Source organism: Equus asinus, chromosome 10 (assembly GCF_041296235.1).
Source record: "Equus asinus isolate D_3611 breed Donkey chromosome 10, EquAss-T2T_v2, whole genome shotgun sequence".
NCBI lineage: Eukaryota > Metazoa > Chordata > Mammalia > Perissodactyla > Equidae > Equus > Equus asinus.
The window spans coordinates 12,287,153-12,304,618 of NC_091799.1; the positions used below are offsets into that span (position 1 = coordinate 12,287,153).

Consider the following 17,466-nt stretch of genomic DNA (forward strand, 5'->3'; position numbering starts at 1 on the left):
GGAGCGGGTTCCCCTGGCATCTAGTGGGTTGAGGTTGGAGACGCTGCTCAATATTCTACAATGCCCACGACTCCCCCACCCCAACCCCACACACACCGAAGAATGATCTGGCCCCAAAGGCTGAGACACTCTGGTCAAGAACCAGGTTTTCAGCACATGACTTGAGGGAGCGGAACGAGGAGCGACAGGTGGGAGTTGTGGGCAAGCAGATCTTAGCTCCATTCTCAGAAGAGCTTCCTAACACCGAGACTTTGCAACCATAGACTGGGCTGTCTCAGGAGGTAGTGAGCTCCCGGTCAATGGGGGCATTCAAGGTGCAGCTGTGCCAGGAAGGGACCCCAGGGTGAGAATTAGGAGACTCAGCTTTGCCAAACCCTGAGGCCCTTGGGCAAGTCACCAGGCCTCTCCAGGCCTCAGATTCGGCATCCACAAAACAAAGTGCAGACCCAGATGAGCAGTTCTGTCCTGGAAGCGGGGAATGCTCAGTGGTTTTTGGTGCATGGCGGAGGACGATGTCGTGTGACGCCCCAGAGACCTGCCCCACCAACGGCTGTGCTGCCACAGGCAAACAGCACACCCTCATCCCCAGAAGACACGGGGCCAGAGGAACAGACTTTCTGATTGTGGAATTAAGGAGGATTTGAGCTTGACCTTGACCAGGATTCAGGCAGAGCCAGGAAGTCGAGCTCTGAGTTAGACAGCAGTGCTGGGAGCTTCCGGGGGCTCCAGCTTTGCCGCTGAAAGGAGCAGGGGAGGGGGCTTCAAGAGGCTACGGATGGAAACACCTGGATCTTCCCAGGAAGCTCTTACGAGGGGTGGAGCCGTCTGAGCTGGATTAGGGGGGGCTGGGGTGGCCTGCCCTTTAACCTCTGAGGGTCCTCCACAAGATACATTTTTCCAGCATTCTCATCCAGAGAACGGTGCCCTCTTCTGGAAAACCAGTCTGCTCCCTTTACCAAATGACACACATATACTGGGCCAACCCAAGTGTTTCCCTTTCTGCCATGGAAGCCAGGAAGCTCAAAGCCAAAATCAAAATTGTGTCCCCCAGGTCCTGCCTCTCCTTTACAGGATTCCTCATCTCTCGTCACGTCTCCACCTTTGCTGCCGTGTGCTGGTGGGCCCGTGCTGTCTCAAAATACTCACAGGAGCTGGAAATTCTTTCAGGGCTTATGGTGGGCTGAACACAATTCTGAGCTTTTTTTAGGCAAGACTGGATGTGCTCCGGGAACCACCCTGTGAAGCGGGTGCTATTATTATCTTCGCTTGGGGGAGGCAGAGAGAGATGAAGCGATAATTTTACAGGCTGCCTCACGACCTTCTGGAAGCAGCTCGGGGTGCATGTCAGGAACACGAACAGATGCTGGATGGCTGAGGCTCCCCTGATGTTTCTGGATCCCTTTCCCCAGGGAACCGGATCCCTCTGACCTTAGAGAAGGACAAGTTCTGCACATCCAGGGCGGACCTGCAGTGTGGACCACATGGTTCTCGGGGCCACGGAAGCAGGAAGAAAGCAGGGTGTTCCCGTGAAGGCTGCTCACCGGGCCCGGGCCTCCCACCTGCCCGCACACACTCACCCTCACCCACAAAGTAACCCTTGGGGTTATGACCAGATCCTTTTGTGGGAAAAAGGAACGGGGCTTCCCAGGGCTAAAGGGAGTCCTGGCCCCAGGGAGGGGAGGAGGCAAGATTTGAACCTGGGCCCCCCCGAGTCCTGCTCCCAGGCCTGTGGGTCAGCACCACCCTCTGGCTTCCCTGCCTGACCAGCCTGCCCTGCAGAACCACCTCAGGCCACTCTGGCCCGGTCCAAATGGGGCCAGACCATCTCAGCAGACACTGGGAAATCCTCAAATCCCACATGCGGTTGACAGAATAGGAGCAGCGACAAGCAAAGCAGGCAGCCTGAGGCAGGGACAACAACCCACAGGCAGGAGCGCTGGCTCCTCGCACGCACACGGGGGCGGCTCAGAGCTCAGGGACGCCTCTCCCTGGCCTGGGACACACTGTGGCCAGCTCTGACAAACGCCCTGGGTACTCTGTTCAAAGAGGGCGGGAGACGACTGGTGGAAGGGACCACAGGTGGTCACTCCAACCGGACATCCACAGGAGGGGCCCTGTCTGGAGCAGGGAGGTACGGAAAAGCTTCCCGACCCAGGAGATGACCGGCATGGTGCCTTCCAGAGCGGGGCATCCCCAGGTGCCGGCCTAGAGCGAGGCACCACACAGGGCCAACCTTGGACACCGAGCAAGGGGTGGAGCCCACACTCGCCCTGTCCCCGAGGAGCTCGCCAGGGCGGGGTCCACGGGCAGGTCTCCGAAGGACACGTGGTGAAGAGAACAGGGGTTGGACATGGGGATTCGACAGTAAGACCCACAGGGGCAGTCCTTCTTGGTGACCTCTGCCCACCTCCAACCTCTAAAAGGCCACACGAGGGACACGTCAGAGGATTTTAACGGGATGGGGCCCCTGTGCACAGCTGCGCCCCAAACATCTCCCAGGACAAGAGGACACAGCTCAGACCTGTGTGCTGCCCAGAGCAGATGGCAGCCCCCGGGGGTGCAGTCCCGAGGGGCCGACCTTCGGCTGGGGGCCCAGGCCTCAATCTGGGGGCCACATGGTGGGGAGCAGAGGAGGGCAAGCATACGGGGGGCCAAGGGGCCAAAGAGTGAACACAACTCCAGCCCCGGCTCACAGTGTGGCCTGGGCAAGCCTCTCGGGCCTGGAACAGAACTGCCCCTGGCGGGTGGGGGAGGTGGGTGAGGGGAGCATGGGGTCCAAGGAGATGACCTAACTGGGTGGGGCTGTCCTGGGGGTCGGTGGCTGCTGTCACCCTGAGTTGGCAGAGCCATGTCCTAGGAGCTGATCCCAGCTCAGTCCTGGCCATTCCCAGGAGAGACCCGTCTAAGGGAGGGGGTCTCGAAGTCCGAGCTGGACCCACCAGAGGCCTTCCGTGTTTGACCCACGGCACAGCAGGGAGGGGTCATGGGCCCAGGCTCCTTTCCGGTCAGGTCTCAGCTTTCCCTTCCTCACCCACAGCCGCACGGGGAGGCCCTGGAGCTCCGGCCGTGCTCGGGTATTCCACGTCTCTGGCAGGCGTGGGGCTGCCCAAGTCGGCTGTGCTCTGTGAGGGGCCAGCCTGGCAGCCCACCTCGTCTGGGGCCCTCACCACATCCTCCATGCGGCTCGGGGCCTGGCACATCGCAGGTGCCCAGTAAACTCATGTTGACTGCGTGAATGCAGCCCAGGAGGGGCAAGCGGGGCCGCGGACACTCACAGCACAGCCGTCCACCAGGGCGCGGATGTAGGGGCTGTTGTCAAAGGACATCTCCTCGTCGTTGGAGCCCAGGAAGCGCATGGCCTTGTCGTAGCTGCCCGTGGCGGCGTCCTGCCAGGCGACCGACTGGTAGCAGTTGTAGGTGATGTTCTGGTGTGCAGAGGCGCTCAGCAGCCGCAGGAAGGTCATCTGGACCACACCCACCGGGTTGCCCTCCGCGTCCACATAGGAGAGCTGCAGGGCACAGAGGGGGCGCTCAGCAGTGAAGGGACACACCACAGCCACAAAGACCCCCATCCTCAGGGCCTGGGCTTCACAAGCTTCACCCACACACCGTCTCCTCTGGAGGGTGAGCCTCGCCCAGGGCACCACCTGGAAGCACGCCGCATGCCTGGTCCCCCGAAGCCAGTGTGCACTGGCTTTGTTGGGGGCTCTCTGGGATGGAGTGAACCACCCCTCATTTCTTTCAGGGACCTAAACAACCCTCCCACTCCTCTTTGCCTGGCTGGCCCCTACTCATCCTCCAGGGCTCAGCTCATGTGCCTCCTCCTCCAGGAAGCCTGCCTGGGTTAGCTGCCCTTGCCCATCTTGGCTTGGCTCAGTGCCCATTTTCCCTACCAGGCTGTAAGTCCCTCCACACCAGCACTGGACCCCTGGGTTATAGGTGCCTGGTCGGCAGCCCTCCCTGGACCGTGAGCACCCTGAAGGTAGAGGCCTGGCATGTATGTCCCTGTCATTGTGCCCCAAGGCTGGTAAAAGGAAGGCACTCATTAGATTATGAAATGAAAACCATCAGCTGAGCGCTTGTGTGTACAAGGCCCTGGCCAGGGAGCCCACGAGAAGGGGAGAGAGGGCAGGAGGCCTCGGAGAGTAACTCGGGCCAGTTGGGAGCGAGGCGTGCGGGGCCGGACCAGCAGGAAGGAAGGCCAGCCTGAGGGAGGGTCACAGGCCACAGGGCCAAGAGCCAGAGGGCTGGCATGACTGGGCACCTTCCTGGAAGCACAGGGAGCCATGGGATGGCCCTCAGGAAGGGCCATTCCTGCCTGTTCCCAGGCACGGAATTCAGGGGAGAGCAGAGCAAGTCCAGCTGTGGCCTGGGGGCTCGCCTGGCCCACGCTGGGCGCTCTGGCAACACGGCCATCGCTGAAAGGCCTCGCTCTCTGGCAGCAGACCCAGGGCAAGGCATCCGGGAAAGATGGTGTGCTGGGTCTCACGGGATTGCTCCAGAGTCACCAGCTGGACATCCCCAAACTGGGCTATTCGGCTCAGCCAGGTGCGGGGCTGGGGCGGGGCGTCCAGAGAGACGAGTCGCAGCTTCTGCGTCTCTTTTGCAAACCCCAGCTTGCTGAACCAGTGGACACTGACAGGGACACGGACGCTTCTTAACTAAGACATAGACGTCTTTCCCTCCCTGCCCTGGATTCCTCTCGGCCAGGGAGCCAGGCTCTCCTCGCAGACAGACGCTGGCTGAGCAAGGGTGGCCAGGCGTGTTTCCGTGCCGGACGATGGAGCAGACGACGTCAGGGTCTGAGACCAGCGGTTCCCCGCCCTGCGCAGCTCCACAGCTGCCCCCAGCCCGCCCCAAAGAGCCGTCTGAACACACGAAGGACAACTAAAGTGAGATCGCCCACGTATTTTTGTATATATAATTAAAGACAGCTGAAGGTGGTGGGTCCGGCCCGGGGGCATGTCCCTTCCCACCAGGGCAGGGAGAGCACACAGCCACCGGCCAACTCCAGCTCTCCACGCAGTGACCGGAAACCTTACAGTTGGACCTTGAGGAGAAAGACTGAATACCAACCGGCAGTCTGGACCATCAGGTGCTCCTTCTGGGAGGAAACTTGACTGACTCGAGAAAGGACGCATGCACGGGGAGAGGCCAGTGGGCGGCGCTGGACACAGAAGGACCTGAAGCCCCCAGTGCTGAGGGGGTGGTAGGAGGGCCCAGTAGGGCCGAGCCCCGTGCCCTGTGCTGGAATCCCAGAGTCCCACCGTGTGACCCTGTCCTTCCGGTGGGAGAGGTGTGTGCAGTATTATCTTAACGGGGCACATCCAGGGCAGCCCAGCCCAGATAAAGAGCCTATTTCTTCGAGGAGGGACTTGCATCTGCATCCTGTTCACTCATGACAGTCACAGAGCGTTGGCAATAACACAGTGGGAAAAGTCAAAAGATAAGGTGACACTTCCCCTGGGTGGCCCCTTCACCTCTATCCTTGGGCAACTGTCTTCGGAATAGGACAGAAGTAGGAGGTGGACTCTTTGGGCTGGTGGCTGAACATGAGTGCTCTGCGACCCATTCCTCAGAATGAGGAGTTGGGGACGCAAGGGCTGTCCGGAGAGGGCAGGGCCTGTGCAGGCGGCCACCACCACGGCCACAGAAAGGACCCCACCACCTCTCCAGCTCCTTCCCACCTGACCCCTGCACCCCCCAGCCCCGCTCCTTGTCATCCAGTCAAGCCACCCCATCATGGGGGCCCCCCGAGGGCGTGTCCCCCTCAGGTCCTTCTGTGTGCCAGTAGCTCTTTTCCGAGGCGAGCAAGAAAGAGGTGAAGGAGAGGAGAAACGGCAGGAGAGGAAGCAGGCCAGTGCCTGAGGTCCACACAGAAGGACAAAGGAGGTCCCTCCAAAGGAGGCAGTGAGCGGACCGCCAGGGTCTGCAAAGGGCCGGAGCTACTTGGAAATCAACAACATCGAGGGCGTGAGGTATTAATAATTAGCCACGAAGTGCGTCAAGGTTCAGGAACGAGGGGTCTTCAGAGGTGCGACAGGGCAAAGGCCGGCTGGCATCCACCACTCCGTAAGTCCCTGAGGGGAAGGTGGCCACTGTGCCCACCCGGGGAGGCTGGGGGGCAGGAACCAATGGCAGGTGGTTGGGTGGGAACTCACGGGACCCAAGAGCTGGCTTCCGAGTGAGAAGGGCCTCCTTCTAGGGCGTTGGGCGGGGTAACTAGATCCGAGGAAGCAAAGTGGGGCTCTAACGGCACCTGTCACACAGACATGTTCTACAAGCTCAGTGCTTTAACTTGTTAGGAAGGGGGACGAGAACTCTGTACTTTGTTCCAGAAAAGGGCCCCCCTCAAACTCCTGAGATGCTCAGGGAAAATGCTCCGCCGTGCAGAAGCGGCCGGCGGCCTCACGGAAAGGAGTGTGAACCGGCTCTCGGCTCCATGCCTGCCGGGAAAACACATTTGTCTCTTTCAGGAGACGTTGAAGCCTTTCCCCTCCTGGGATGGGCTGTTTCAGATTGGCTCCCCAGAAGTTAAGACAAGGACTCACAGAGTCATGCGGATGGATGCAACTGAGAGGCCCACAGCCCGGTGTGCATTCAGGGCTTAGTGCGATGGGTCCTGGAAAGAATCTGACTAGTTTAGTGGTCCAGGACCCATTTCATCTGACCTGCAAGCTAGAACTTAGCAAAACAAACCCTCCGGCTCCTGGTGCCTTTGGTCTCAGTTCCTGGCAGTGCCCAGCTTGGCTCTGGGCGCCCGGAGCACAAGCCTCCCATCCTAGATCTGAATGGAGAGCCAGGCGCCTGCTCCCAGGCGGAAGGGAACCCTCATTGGGCGTGGTGGGAGCGGGCCGAGGCTGGTCTGGCTTCATGTGCCGTGGAGCGGTCTGGCCAAAGGGGCGAGAGCAGGTGGGCGCACGGTGGCGATTAGTCCCATGCAGAGCCAGGAGCCAGGCCGTGCCGCAAGCAGGCAGCGCCCAGCGGCCACTTACCAGGGACCCTCGCTTGTACTGACTATACCAGGTAGAAGGCTGTTCTTTGGGCCAGCGGGCCATTTTACTCTGGAAGATACGAAACGGGTGGGTTTAAACGACAATCCCAGAGAAGCCAGGGGCGGCCTTACCAGTTTACCACGCTTGAATTCACTGAACCAGGAACCTGGGTTTTCTTTGGGCCAAGAAGTGATTCTGGCCTAAACATGGAGCAGGGGAGGCGGGGAGGGAGAGAAACAGAGAAGGACAGGTTACTCTCCCGCCTCCTCGGGACACGCCCCGCGTCCTGCACACGCGCTCTCCCCGCCCGCGTGGCCAACCGGGAACGGATGCCTTTCGTGCCTCCATCTCCCCCCTGAGAGCTGAGGAGCTCCCTCCAGGGCAGATGGGACACGATGAGGCCGAGAGGAGCCCTCGCGCTTTCCAGGTGCCCACACGTGCTCCACATGCAGGGTCGAGTGCAAGTCTTATCAGGTTTTGTATATCTGGCATCAAGCGCAGTGCCTGGCACCTAGCAATGCTGAAACACGCTTCTTGAGTGAATGAGTGAATGAATGAATGAACGCTCGCTCATCTTGTGTGATGAAGATGATGATAATAAGAGCCCACATTCACCGATGGGCGGAGGGAAGGACGTGTGGGCATCCTCTCCTCTGATCCTCTGAGCTGAGGGGTGAGGCTATGTCTCCATGGCCTCCACCTGGGGATGCGGTGGGCCAGAGACCCTGCCAGGGTCCACCCAGCATCTGTGACACGGCTGGACCAGCGAGGGGTGAGGTGTGCGTGTGTGTGTTTGTGTGCGACGTGTGTGTCTGTGTGTGTATCTGTGTGGGGTGTGGCTGTGGGGTACACGGTGTGTGTGTCCGTGTGTGGTGGCTTTCTCTTTGGGAGAAGTGGCCTGGAGGGTGGGTCCCCTGCCAGCACCATCTGTCCTGTGGCCCAGGTAGCAGACCCCTCCAGGGCTTCCCTGAGGACGTAGCACGAAGCAGAGGCATCATCGGGAGGGGCAGCGTCTGTCCCCCTGTGGGAGGGGAGGGGGCCCCCATTTGGAGTTTTCTCTCTGCAGAGGCCAAGGCCGCAGTTCCCAAGGGTGGGCCTAGTGGGGCCTCAGTAACGCTGTGGAATGAGTGAATGCATGAATGAATGATCCCCTCCTTTAGGAGACCTGCACTGGCTCCAGAAGCGGAGACTTCTTTCCCGGCCGAGGCTGCCTGTGAATTTACTTCTGCAGGCAGAGACCTGGAGCAGAAGGGAAGAGCCCACGCGGCCAGCCTGGCCTCAGCCGTCCGCGGGCCTCTGCTTGGGCCCCAGGTCCCAGTCTTGCGCAGTGAGGAAGCAGAAGTCTGAATTCTGGTCCCTAGGCCCTGGCTCTCCTCTGAGCCGGCCTCAGGCAGGAGAGCCAAAAAAGGGGCCCCACTGGAGGAGAAGGGTGTCCAGCCTGCCTCCTGCCCCTCAGGACTCTCTGGCCCTCTCCCTTTGGTTTCTGAATCTGCCACTGTTGGTGCCATGCTCAGCTAACACGAGGGCGGCCTCCTCTGAGAACAGGCTCAGGGGTGCAGACAGGTGCTCACCTCACCCCAGCCCTCGGCCTCACACCCCTGGCCCTCCAGCTGCCCGACAGGCAGGGGTTCAGTGCCCAGGCAACCGGGCAGAGGGTCTCTACTTGCAAGTGGCTGAGCAGTCGTGGCCTGAGCCCAAGGCTCCCAGGCCGTGGCCGCCTGGCTGGTTGGCACCCGTGCAGAGGAAGAGAGAGGAGCAGTGGGGGTCACTCAGCGCCCCAGCCTGCTGTCAGGAGCCGCTGCGGCTCCTGGGGGAGTCTTGCTAATTCTTCAGCAGGGAGGCCGTTTGCAGAGGACAGACAGTGACAAAAAGGAGGGGAAGCAGTATCGTTTCCACATGAATTTCCTCCTGGGCCTCTGCCAGATGGAAGGGTCTTAAAGTTTGAGTTTTCTTTTTGAACCACAAAGGGTTCGTAGCTGGGCAGGCAGGTTACCAAGTATTTAAAATTCCAGGCTAGGAGAGCGTGCAAAGAAAACAGGGGCCCCCAAGTCATCCCTGACAGCCTGGAGCCCCTGCTCCTGAAAGCTGGGCCTTCGGGCCCACGGGGGTGCTGGAGCTCCCCACGGTGACGGTGAGATGCAGGGATGGGGACCGTGCCCCGGAGAACACAGCCGCTCTCCCTCCAGAGGAAGCTGCCTCTGGGTACTACGGCCACCAGGAAGCTGAGGGCTGCGGGCTGCTGCCTCCCGCCTGCCAGAGCTGAGCCTGCACAGCAAACACGGCCGCTGCCTCCAGGAACCGGCTGCCCTTAGTTTGGGCCACAAGAGGGGAAGCCGTTGAAGAGACAACATGGAGGAGGGTCTGTCCAGGCAGATGCAGAGGCACTGCGGCCAGAGTCTCCGTCATCTTCCCAATTGGAGACCTCGTCCTCCTCCCCTGCCCTGGGCCAAAGTGGGCCTAGCCTCAGACATACACGCTTGAGAGAAAGCAGCACACACCGGTCCATGCACACACACACGCCATCCACATGCCTGTCTGCAGACACGCACACACAGAAACTCCCACTACAGAGGGCAGGCCCGTGGAAGACCGCAGAGGTGACATTACATTGGCATTCCACAAAATCTCAAGGAATCAGAGCCTCGCTAACCAAACTTCTTCACTAGGCAGACTTGAACGTCACGCCCTGCACTCGGAGAGGCAGGAGCGAGCGTCGCGGAAGCTGGCTGATGCTAAGAACTGAGGCGAAGCTTCTCAAAGATGCATTTGCCCCAAAAGTCCTTCCGGGGGTTTCAGGTTGGCCTGAGGGCAGAGCTAGAGAGTCATTTTAGGAAGGACCTGACCAAGCAGAGGTGGAAATGCCAGCATTGGGGGTGGCAGGCGGAAACACACCCACCAGCCAGGCATCCTTCAACCCTCCGTAACCCGAGGCTGCACTAATCCCACCGCTTAACATTCTTCTTAAGGAAGGTGCACTTCTGGAGGAAAAACCTTGATTTTGAAACTGGCCAATTTCTGGTGTTCATTCTTTTTGTTTTGCTTGAGGAAGATTGTCCCTGAGTTAACATTTGTGCCCACCTTCCTCTGTTTTGTCTATGGGATGCCACCACAGCACGGCTTGATGAGTGGTGTGTAGGTCCATGCCCGGGATCTGAACCCACAAACCCTGGGCTGGTGAGGCCAAGTGCGTGAATTTAACCAATACGCCACTGGGCAGGACCCCTGGTGTTCATCCTGAAAGCTGTACACATGAGAAACGTCTGGCACCCTCAGCCTGGCCCGCCATGAGAGGAAGGCAGCTGCGGCAGGCGGTACTCACCCCCTCAGACTTCTTGTCGGGGAAGACGCAGGTCGCCCCTCCCGCCGTGAAGTTGCAGTACACTTTGAAGGAATCCCGGGAGCAGCCCTGGTTGGGGTCCACCCAGTATTCACCTGGACGGAAGAGACAGGGAGGGTGGCGGGGCCGTGAGCGCTGCGCCCCGGATGGTTCAAGAAGCAGCTGTGACATGTAAGTTCAGCAGTTAAAACACACGGCCAGGGCCGGACACCACCAGCGTGGCCTTTCTGGGGTTCATCTGATAACATTCTGATTTTCCTGCTGGGCCCATAAAGAGACAGGGGCAGATTTGTCACCATGCATGCAGCTGGAGCACGAGGTGCACGGGGCGCATCTCTGGTGAACAGGGGAGGGAGGGCCCGGCCCGCTGGAGGGTGCATGGAAACACAGAGACGCTCCAGACGAACCCGGAAGTTCATGCACCTGGGGTCCGAGTCGCCTGAACCCCAGACAGCTCTCAAGTCTTATAGGAGAAACGTTCATACTTCCCAGAGGGGAAACGGCACGCTAACGCGATCCTATTCTTCAATAGGTGGGCAGTGCTCGGTTTAACATGGTGAGAATGGGAGTGATCTGGGTTTTTATGACATGCCAGGGTCTAAAGGGTGCTTCCCAAGCACAGTGTCTAATGCTGATATTGACACTGACAGCAGCAGCTCGCTATGCTAAGCATCTGATGCATGTCCCATTGCACTCTGTCCCCCAGTAGGGAGAGGTTTTTATTCCCATTTATCATTATAGATCATCATTGTAGATGAGGAACATGAGGCTCAGAGTAAAGCAAGTCACGTGCTGGACAATGGCTAAGGCCAGCCTAGCACCCAGTTCTGTGTGACCTCAGAGCCTTGACCTCTTTCCCCGGCCTGCCAGGACCTCCTCATCTCCTATGGGGATGTCTCCGTCAGGTTCGAGGGGGAGATGCCCCTGCATCCCCACTGGACAGAGGGGAGAGCTGAGTGAGGCACGCCAATGCGGCCTGAGGCCTCCCACCACGCCCGGGTGCCCGTCCTCGCCCCTCAGTCTGCCCCAGGGCCCGGGCACGGCTGCCCCACCGTCTGGGAAGTCGGGGTGGCACAGCTGCAGGTCCTTGCAGGTGCGGGCGGGGTTCTGCTGCGTGCCCAACGGCCGCTTCATCTGCTCGATCTCCAGCTTCAGGGAGTTGAGTGAGCCGAAGATCTCCTCCATGCCGTCCGCGTAGTCCATGTAGTTCTCGCCGTCCCCGTCGTCCAGCATCTGGCTGGCGTCGATGTTCCGCCGGGTCCTGGACGCCTGGATCGGCAGAGGCTGGATGACCTCGCCCGGGGGGCCCTGAATGCAAGAGGGGCAGCGGTGGGTGGGAGGGCACTAGATGGGGCCTGGGGCGGGAGCAGAGCAGGGACCGCCAGGGCTGCGCCTGCAGGGCTCCCTCCGCCTGTGCGTGCTGGGCTGCAGACACTTATCCACCTGAGCACGGTTTTCTTCCCTCTTTCCTGCCTCCGGAACATTCTACACCCATCCCCACTGCCCCGCCTTGCCCTCACTGAGCACCTCCCTCCTCCTCGAACCCATGTCCCATGTGCCACTCAGGCCCAGCCCTTGTAACGCCCAGCCTCGCTCGCCTGTCTGCCTCTCCAGAGGTGCCAGTACCTCACAGCCTGGGCCTGCGGCTCAGTTAGACTCAAAGTGACCAGATCTCCTCTGGCCTCTGCAGCCCAGCCCTGGGCGCAGACACTGGGGCCACAATAACACCTGCTGATGGGGGAGACTGCCCTCCTTGGGGCTGTGTCAGGAGGCCCCAGTCAAGGATGAGGACAGGAGTCAAGAAGCTGCACCACCACAGGGGGGCGTCCCACAGAGCACTCACTGCACCTTGGCATATCACGGGGCTCCATCCTGCACCTTGGGGCCTCGTCTAGTGCGGCCCACCCTGACATACGCGTGCACACACACACGCATGCACACGCACAGATACCCACATATATACAGAAAGATGCACGTGCTCTCTCTCTCCTCCCTCCCTCTCTCTCTGGCCAACCAGATTTCCCAGAAAGAGGTGGCCTGGGGTGACTTATTTCCCTCAGCTCCATCCCAAGGGACAGGCCCTGCCCCCTACATGCCACACAGACTTCACGGTTCTGGAGAGTGAACCACCACAAGCACAGATGCTTCCCACCATTCCCCCAGCGTCAGGAGGACCCTCACCCCCACTCCCGTCCTTGAGGGCCACTCACCGGCGGGCCAGGGGGTCCTGGGTGGCCTGCCTCACCCTTCGGACCAGTTGGACCCTGGGAAGAAAGGAAAGAGAACCACATCTGAGCACTGAGGCCTGACGTGACTTATACGCCCCTTGTGCCTGGAACAATCCCCAGAGACCTGTGCGGAGGAGGTGGAGGGACAAAGTCTAACGTGTCCAGGGAGGGTGTGGACACCCCTTTTCTCCCCAGCCCAGATGTAAGGACTAGGCGTCCCCGAGATGGGAACTTAGGGGACAGAGTCCTTCCTGGGAGGCAGCAGCAACAGCCCAAATGCCTCGGTCTGAGACGACTCGGGCTGGAGACATGCTCAAGACAGTTCAGCAAGACAGGAGCAGCTTGAGCGAGCGGACGGGACCACCATGGGTCGGGGGGAAGGGAGGGGGTCAGGGTGGCTTCCAGCCAAGGGGACACATCCCTCCCCCTCAGCGGCGTGGGCTGATTCTGGGGTGCACACCACTTACCGAGGAGCCCTTAGCACCTTTTGGACCAGGAGGACCCTGTGGAGAGGGGCAGAGCATCAGCAGGCGGCCAGCCCCTTCACCTCCGGGTGCCTGCCCTGGACCCACAGTCCCGCTCAGGCCCAGCCTGGTGTCCCCCCTTCCAGGGGCCCATGCTTGCACTTCCTGGAGTGGGGTGGTGGGGGAGGCTGGGGCGGCTGGCACTCACTCACATGGAGGCAGGGAGGGTCTTCTGTCTGGCCCAGGGCAGCAAGCCCACCCTCCCCTGCTAGGAAGTCACAGTTCAGGCAGCCAGAGACCGAGGGCAAAGCGGGCCTGTGGCCTCACAGCCGACACAGAGCCCCCTCCACGCTCTCCCAGCAGCTCACAGCAGGGGCCAGCATCAGACTGCCAGGAGCCACTTTGGCCACATGGACTCCAGCCCAAGTGGGGTGTGGTGGGTGACTGGGTTGGGGCAAGTAGAGATTCAAGGTCGTGGGGGATGTCTTTGGAGTAGCGGGTCTCCCAGCAACATGGGGGGGGCCCAGGCTGAGTGCCTAGAGGATGGGACCCCAACTCCTCCAGGCTGGGTCAGGCAGGCCCTGCTCGTGCTGATGGGGGGCCGGAGAGCCAGCCACTGCCTTCCTACCTCCCGAGGACTCTTACCGTGGACTGTCCAGCTTCCCTGAAATGCCCAGAGAGGGGGTTCCCCTGCCTTTGCCTCCCCCAACCCGAAACCGGGGCCCAGCGAACCCTCTTCCCTGCTTCTGTTGCCTGGAGCCCTGGTGCTGAGTTAATGAACACATGAACTCAGGGCTGTCATCTCTGCCCCAGCTACGGTCCTCAGTCCCAGCTGTTTCATGTGACTTTCCCGTCATTCTCCCGCCACACACTGAGGCCCAACGCCCAGGCCCATCCCGCCTCCCGGCTCTCCCAGGAACCGCGGGGAACCACGCACCGCTCCCAGATACACACCGGCAAGCCGGGAGGGCCCGGGGGTCCGATCGGGCCAGAAGGACCAGTGATACCCTGCAAAGGAGGAGAAACGCCGTTAGCATCATTTGGACGACAAAGGATTGCAGGAACGTGCTCTGCTGTCCACGCAGCCACGTCTCTCCATTCTCGTCAGTCGCTTCCCTAACGGCCGCCCTCCAACACGGGGCCGGCTGCACCAAAAGAGGAGCCACCACCCCTGCTGGGCCTGGCTGGGCCTGGCTGCCCACCCTGAAGCTGACCCTGTCCGGGACTGCTGGCCCGGCTGAAGGAGTTCTCTGGCACCAAGAGGGCACCCGGAGGTGACTTCCCGTTAAGATCTCTCTTCTAATTTTCTAATTTGAAAGACAGAAACAATAGCTCTGACATCCAGCCCTGGCTTCATCCCCTCTTGCTGTTTTCTGTTCTCAGTGTGGGTCCCCCAACCAGCACAAGCCCCCTGTGGAGGGACAATGAGTGTCCCAGGGTCCAGTCTATTCCATCCATCCTGTCCAGCCTCTAACTGTGCTTTCCTCATCCTTGGAGACTGTGGCCTCTGACCTGACCCTCCCTCCGAGCAGCCAGGACCCTGAAGCTCTCCTCCCCTGGAACCCTGAGTCCACACGGACTCCTTACGGGGGCTTAGGCTACAGCGGGCGGAGGGTACCAGGAGCAAGTGTCCCTCCAGGAGGAGAGGTTGCCTCCCTTTGCCTCTGTCGTGCAGGCTCAAGCTTTGGGTCATTGTGAGAATCCCAGAGACTGTCAGCCAGCACCTCCCGTCAGCGGTGCTGCCAGCAGAGGTTTAGAGTGAGGGCACAGAGGGGTGCTCTCCTTTGGGTGGCAGGGACTCTGGACATCTTTCTAATTCTCAAGGTCACTGGGGTACCACACCCTGGGTGACCTTGTCCGAGAGTGCCATGGTGGCCTGGGGACACTGGGCAGTGGGAAGATGGTCAATGCCACGGGGAGAACAGGGGGGATAAGGCAGGGGTCCCCAAGGACGCCATCTGACAACCTTCATTCCCTGCCTCACAGGCCCTGTCCCCTTCCAGGTCAGGCGATGGCCAAGGTGGGCAAAGCTCAGGGGTACATGGGAGCCTGTCACAGCTGGCTTGGGCAGTGGAGGTTCACACGCTGACATGGGGAGGGGGCAAAGACACCCCTCTCCTGCCCCACAGCACACGTTGCTCCTCCCCGGCCATGCAACCCTGTGCCCTGGCCTGCTGGCAGCCGCTTCAAATGGCTCAAGTGCAGCGTGGAGCAGAACTCGGGCCAAGGTTTCCTCCGCTGTGGTCTGCTGGGGGCTGCAAACTCCAGTTAGCTGCAACGGTTCTCAGGAGGCCTATGACCAGGTGTGCACATTCGAGATCAGGGTGGAAGTGAGGATGCAAATGGGCAATCGCTCTGCCTTGTTCCACTGGTAAACACGGCCAAGAATGGCCAGTGACGTCCTGAGCAACTACTTGGGTCAGAGACACTTGCAGATAGAAGCACTGAAATGGCCTTCACCTCTGAGGCCACCAGGGCAAGGAGGGAGCATCTGCTAGCCATAGCCAGTCAAGCCCCGGGGCTGGACTGCAGCCGTGTCCCCGCTCCCTGTGCCCCTGGGTGAGCCATCCCCTGAGCTGTTCCCGTCTAGACTGGATGGACGTGAGGATGTCCTTCCGGCTCTAACGTGCCTCGGTCCTCTGGACCCTATGAGCCAGGTTCTAAGGTGCTTCTTGCCAGCGTCTCACGCACCTGTTCTCCCTTGGGGCCGGAGGAGCCCTGGGGACCCGGGAGACCACGGTCACCCTTTTCACCCTGTTCACCCGGAGGTCCGATGAGTCCGATCAAGCCTGGATGACCCTGTTGGAAAACGAAGGCACGAAGGCACGTTCGTGGTGACAGCGCCTCACATCCAACCACAGTGGCAGCTGGACGTGGCAGCGCGTCCAGGCCACAGGAAGGCCCGAGTCACCAGCCGACAGCTCCTAGAATGGGAACAAGCCCCAAAGGCAGGTGGGGCACAAAACAGGAGGCCTGAGATGGCCCCTCCTTGGTGACAACCACACTAAGGAAACAGGCAGACACAGATCCAGACGTAGACAAAGGAGGTGAAGGGGTTCCTGAGTGACGATGTCTGTGTGTCTTTTTACTTCTATGCACTTTCCAATTTTTCTATGGCCAACATGTACCAACATTTATGGACTTACAGGGAAAGACTGTTATAGATACTATACTTACTTTTATGATTTTTTTAAAAGAAAAATTCTCTATATATGCTTTTATATATGTTTGTTTCATCGGAGCCCATAGAAAGTTCTGGAAGGGTTCCTCCAGCGTTCAACACTTTAGAGGTGGGGGTGGGTGGTGGTGAGGGGTGTTGGAGTGGAAGGAAAGAGACTCCATGCTGTCTTCTTTTTGACTGGCTTGTGAGCATGCTTAAGTCTGTGATAAACCAAGGCGAGGAGAAAAAGGTCCCCCCATTAAAGAAACGGAAGGGCTTTCCCCATGCAGGTCCCCTGCCACTGCTACAGGGAGGGTCGGTGGCCGCTGTGTCCACAGCGAGCATCCGCTCCCTGGATCCTGGATGCCCGTCGGCGGGGACCTCTGCACCCAGCTGGCATGTTCCATCGATCATACACGGGCCGTGGGTCTCCAGCTGAGGGCAGGACCAGGTCCCCAGAACAAAAGATTGGTGTTCCTTCTCCCATAGCCTCTCGAGTGCCCACTCCGGACACTTGACAAATTCGGGTGACGGATCAATATCTCATTGAGTTTGAAACCACAGGTATTTGAGGGGTCCCAAGCTACAGCCACGGAGGCACCCGAAGTCAATCTTACCTTTTCCCCTTTGGGGCCAGAATCTCCTTTGAGGCCGGGGAGTCCTGGGGGACCCTGCAGGAGGAGGCAGCAGGGTCAGAGTTCTCATCCCCAATCCTGCCCCCACCCACTGCCGGGGGTCACCCCTTGGAACGTCACTCACCATGGGGCCGGGGGGACCGTCGGGGCCTGGGGATCCCGGGAGACCTTGTTCACCCTGAAACACAGCCAGCCCTCCGCGTGAGCTGCGCCATGGCCTGCCTCATCCCTGTGCCCCTCCTTCAACAGCAGCGCCTTCTCCCAGGCCTCCTACGTCCACTCACCACAGGGCCGGGGATCCCTCGAAGGCCATCGGGCCCAGGCTTCCCAGGGGCCCCCTGGGGGCCGATGGGGCCAGTCTTCCCAGGAGGGCCTTCCAAGCCAGCTTCTCCCTGCAGGGCAGCAAGGAGGACAGAGTGGGACCCAGATGCTTGTGTGTCTGGTCACCCTGGCCCAGGACCGCTGATTGGAAACCCCAGGGAGCCTCGGAGAGAACCCGAAAGGCCCCTAGATACCTGGGGGCCACCCTAATTCTCCACATTCCTTATGGAAACTGCCCTGGCCAATTCTCCATCCCGCTAACTTCCCCAGCCAGGTGGGAAGTTAGTCTCCCAATGGTCATGGCCACCATGGTGACGGCCAGCATG

The 17,466-nt window shown here is 60.1% G+C and overlaps 1 protein-coding gene across 3 annotated transcripts in view; it reads right to left on the reverse strand.

Annotated features, from left to right (window-relative positions):
• Positions 1 to 17,466, reverse strand: part of COL5A1 (collagen type V alpha 1 chain) — a 168,470-nt gene that overhangs the window by 5,528 nt on the left and 145,476 nt on the right. For 2 of the 3 annotated variants that reach the window (XM_070518413.1, XM_070518414.1), the window contains exons 55-65: positions 17,104 to 17,211; positions 16,944 to 16,997; positions 16,802 to 16,855; positions 15,716 to 15,823; positions 13,979 to 14,032; positions 13,028 to 13,063; positions 12,543 to 12,596; positions 11,385 to 11,640; positions 10,315 to 10,427; positions 7,127 to 7,195; positions 3,276 to 3,509 (exon numbers count right to left, since the gene is read on the reverse strand). In XM_070518413.1, coding sequence (XP_070374514.1) covers positions 3,276 to 3,509; positions 7,127 to 7,195; positions 10,315 to 10,427; positions 11,385 to 11,640; positions 12,543 to 12,596; positions 13,028 to 13,063; positions 13,979 to 14,032; positions 15,716 to 15,823; positions 16,802 to 16,855; positions 16,944 to 16,997; positions 17,104 to 17,211 — 1,140 coding nt within the window. Of the gene's footprint in view, positions 1 to 3,275; positions 3,510 to 6,995; positions 7,065 to 7,126; positions 7,196 to 10,314; positions 10,428 to 11,384; positions 11,641 to 12,542; positions 12,597 to 13,027; positions 13,064 to 13,978; positions 14,033 to 15,715; positions 15,824 to 16,801; positions 16,856 to 16,943; positions 16,998 to 17,103; positions 17,212 to 17,466 lie in introns of all 3 variants that reach the window. The other variant, XM_014863321.3, reaches the window with a different exon arrangement.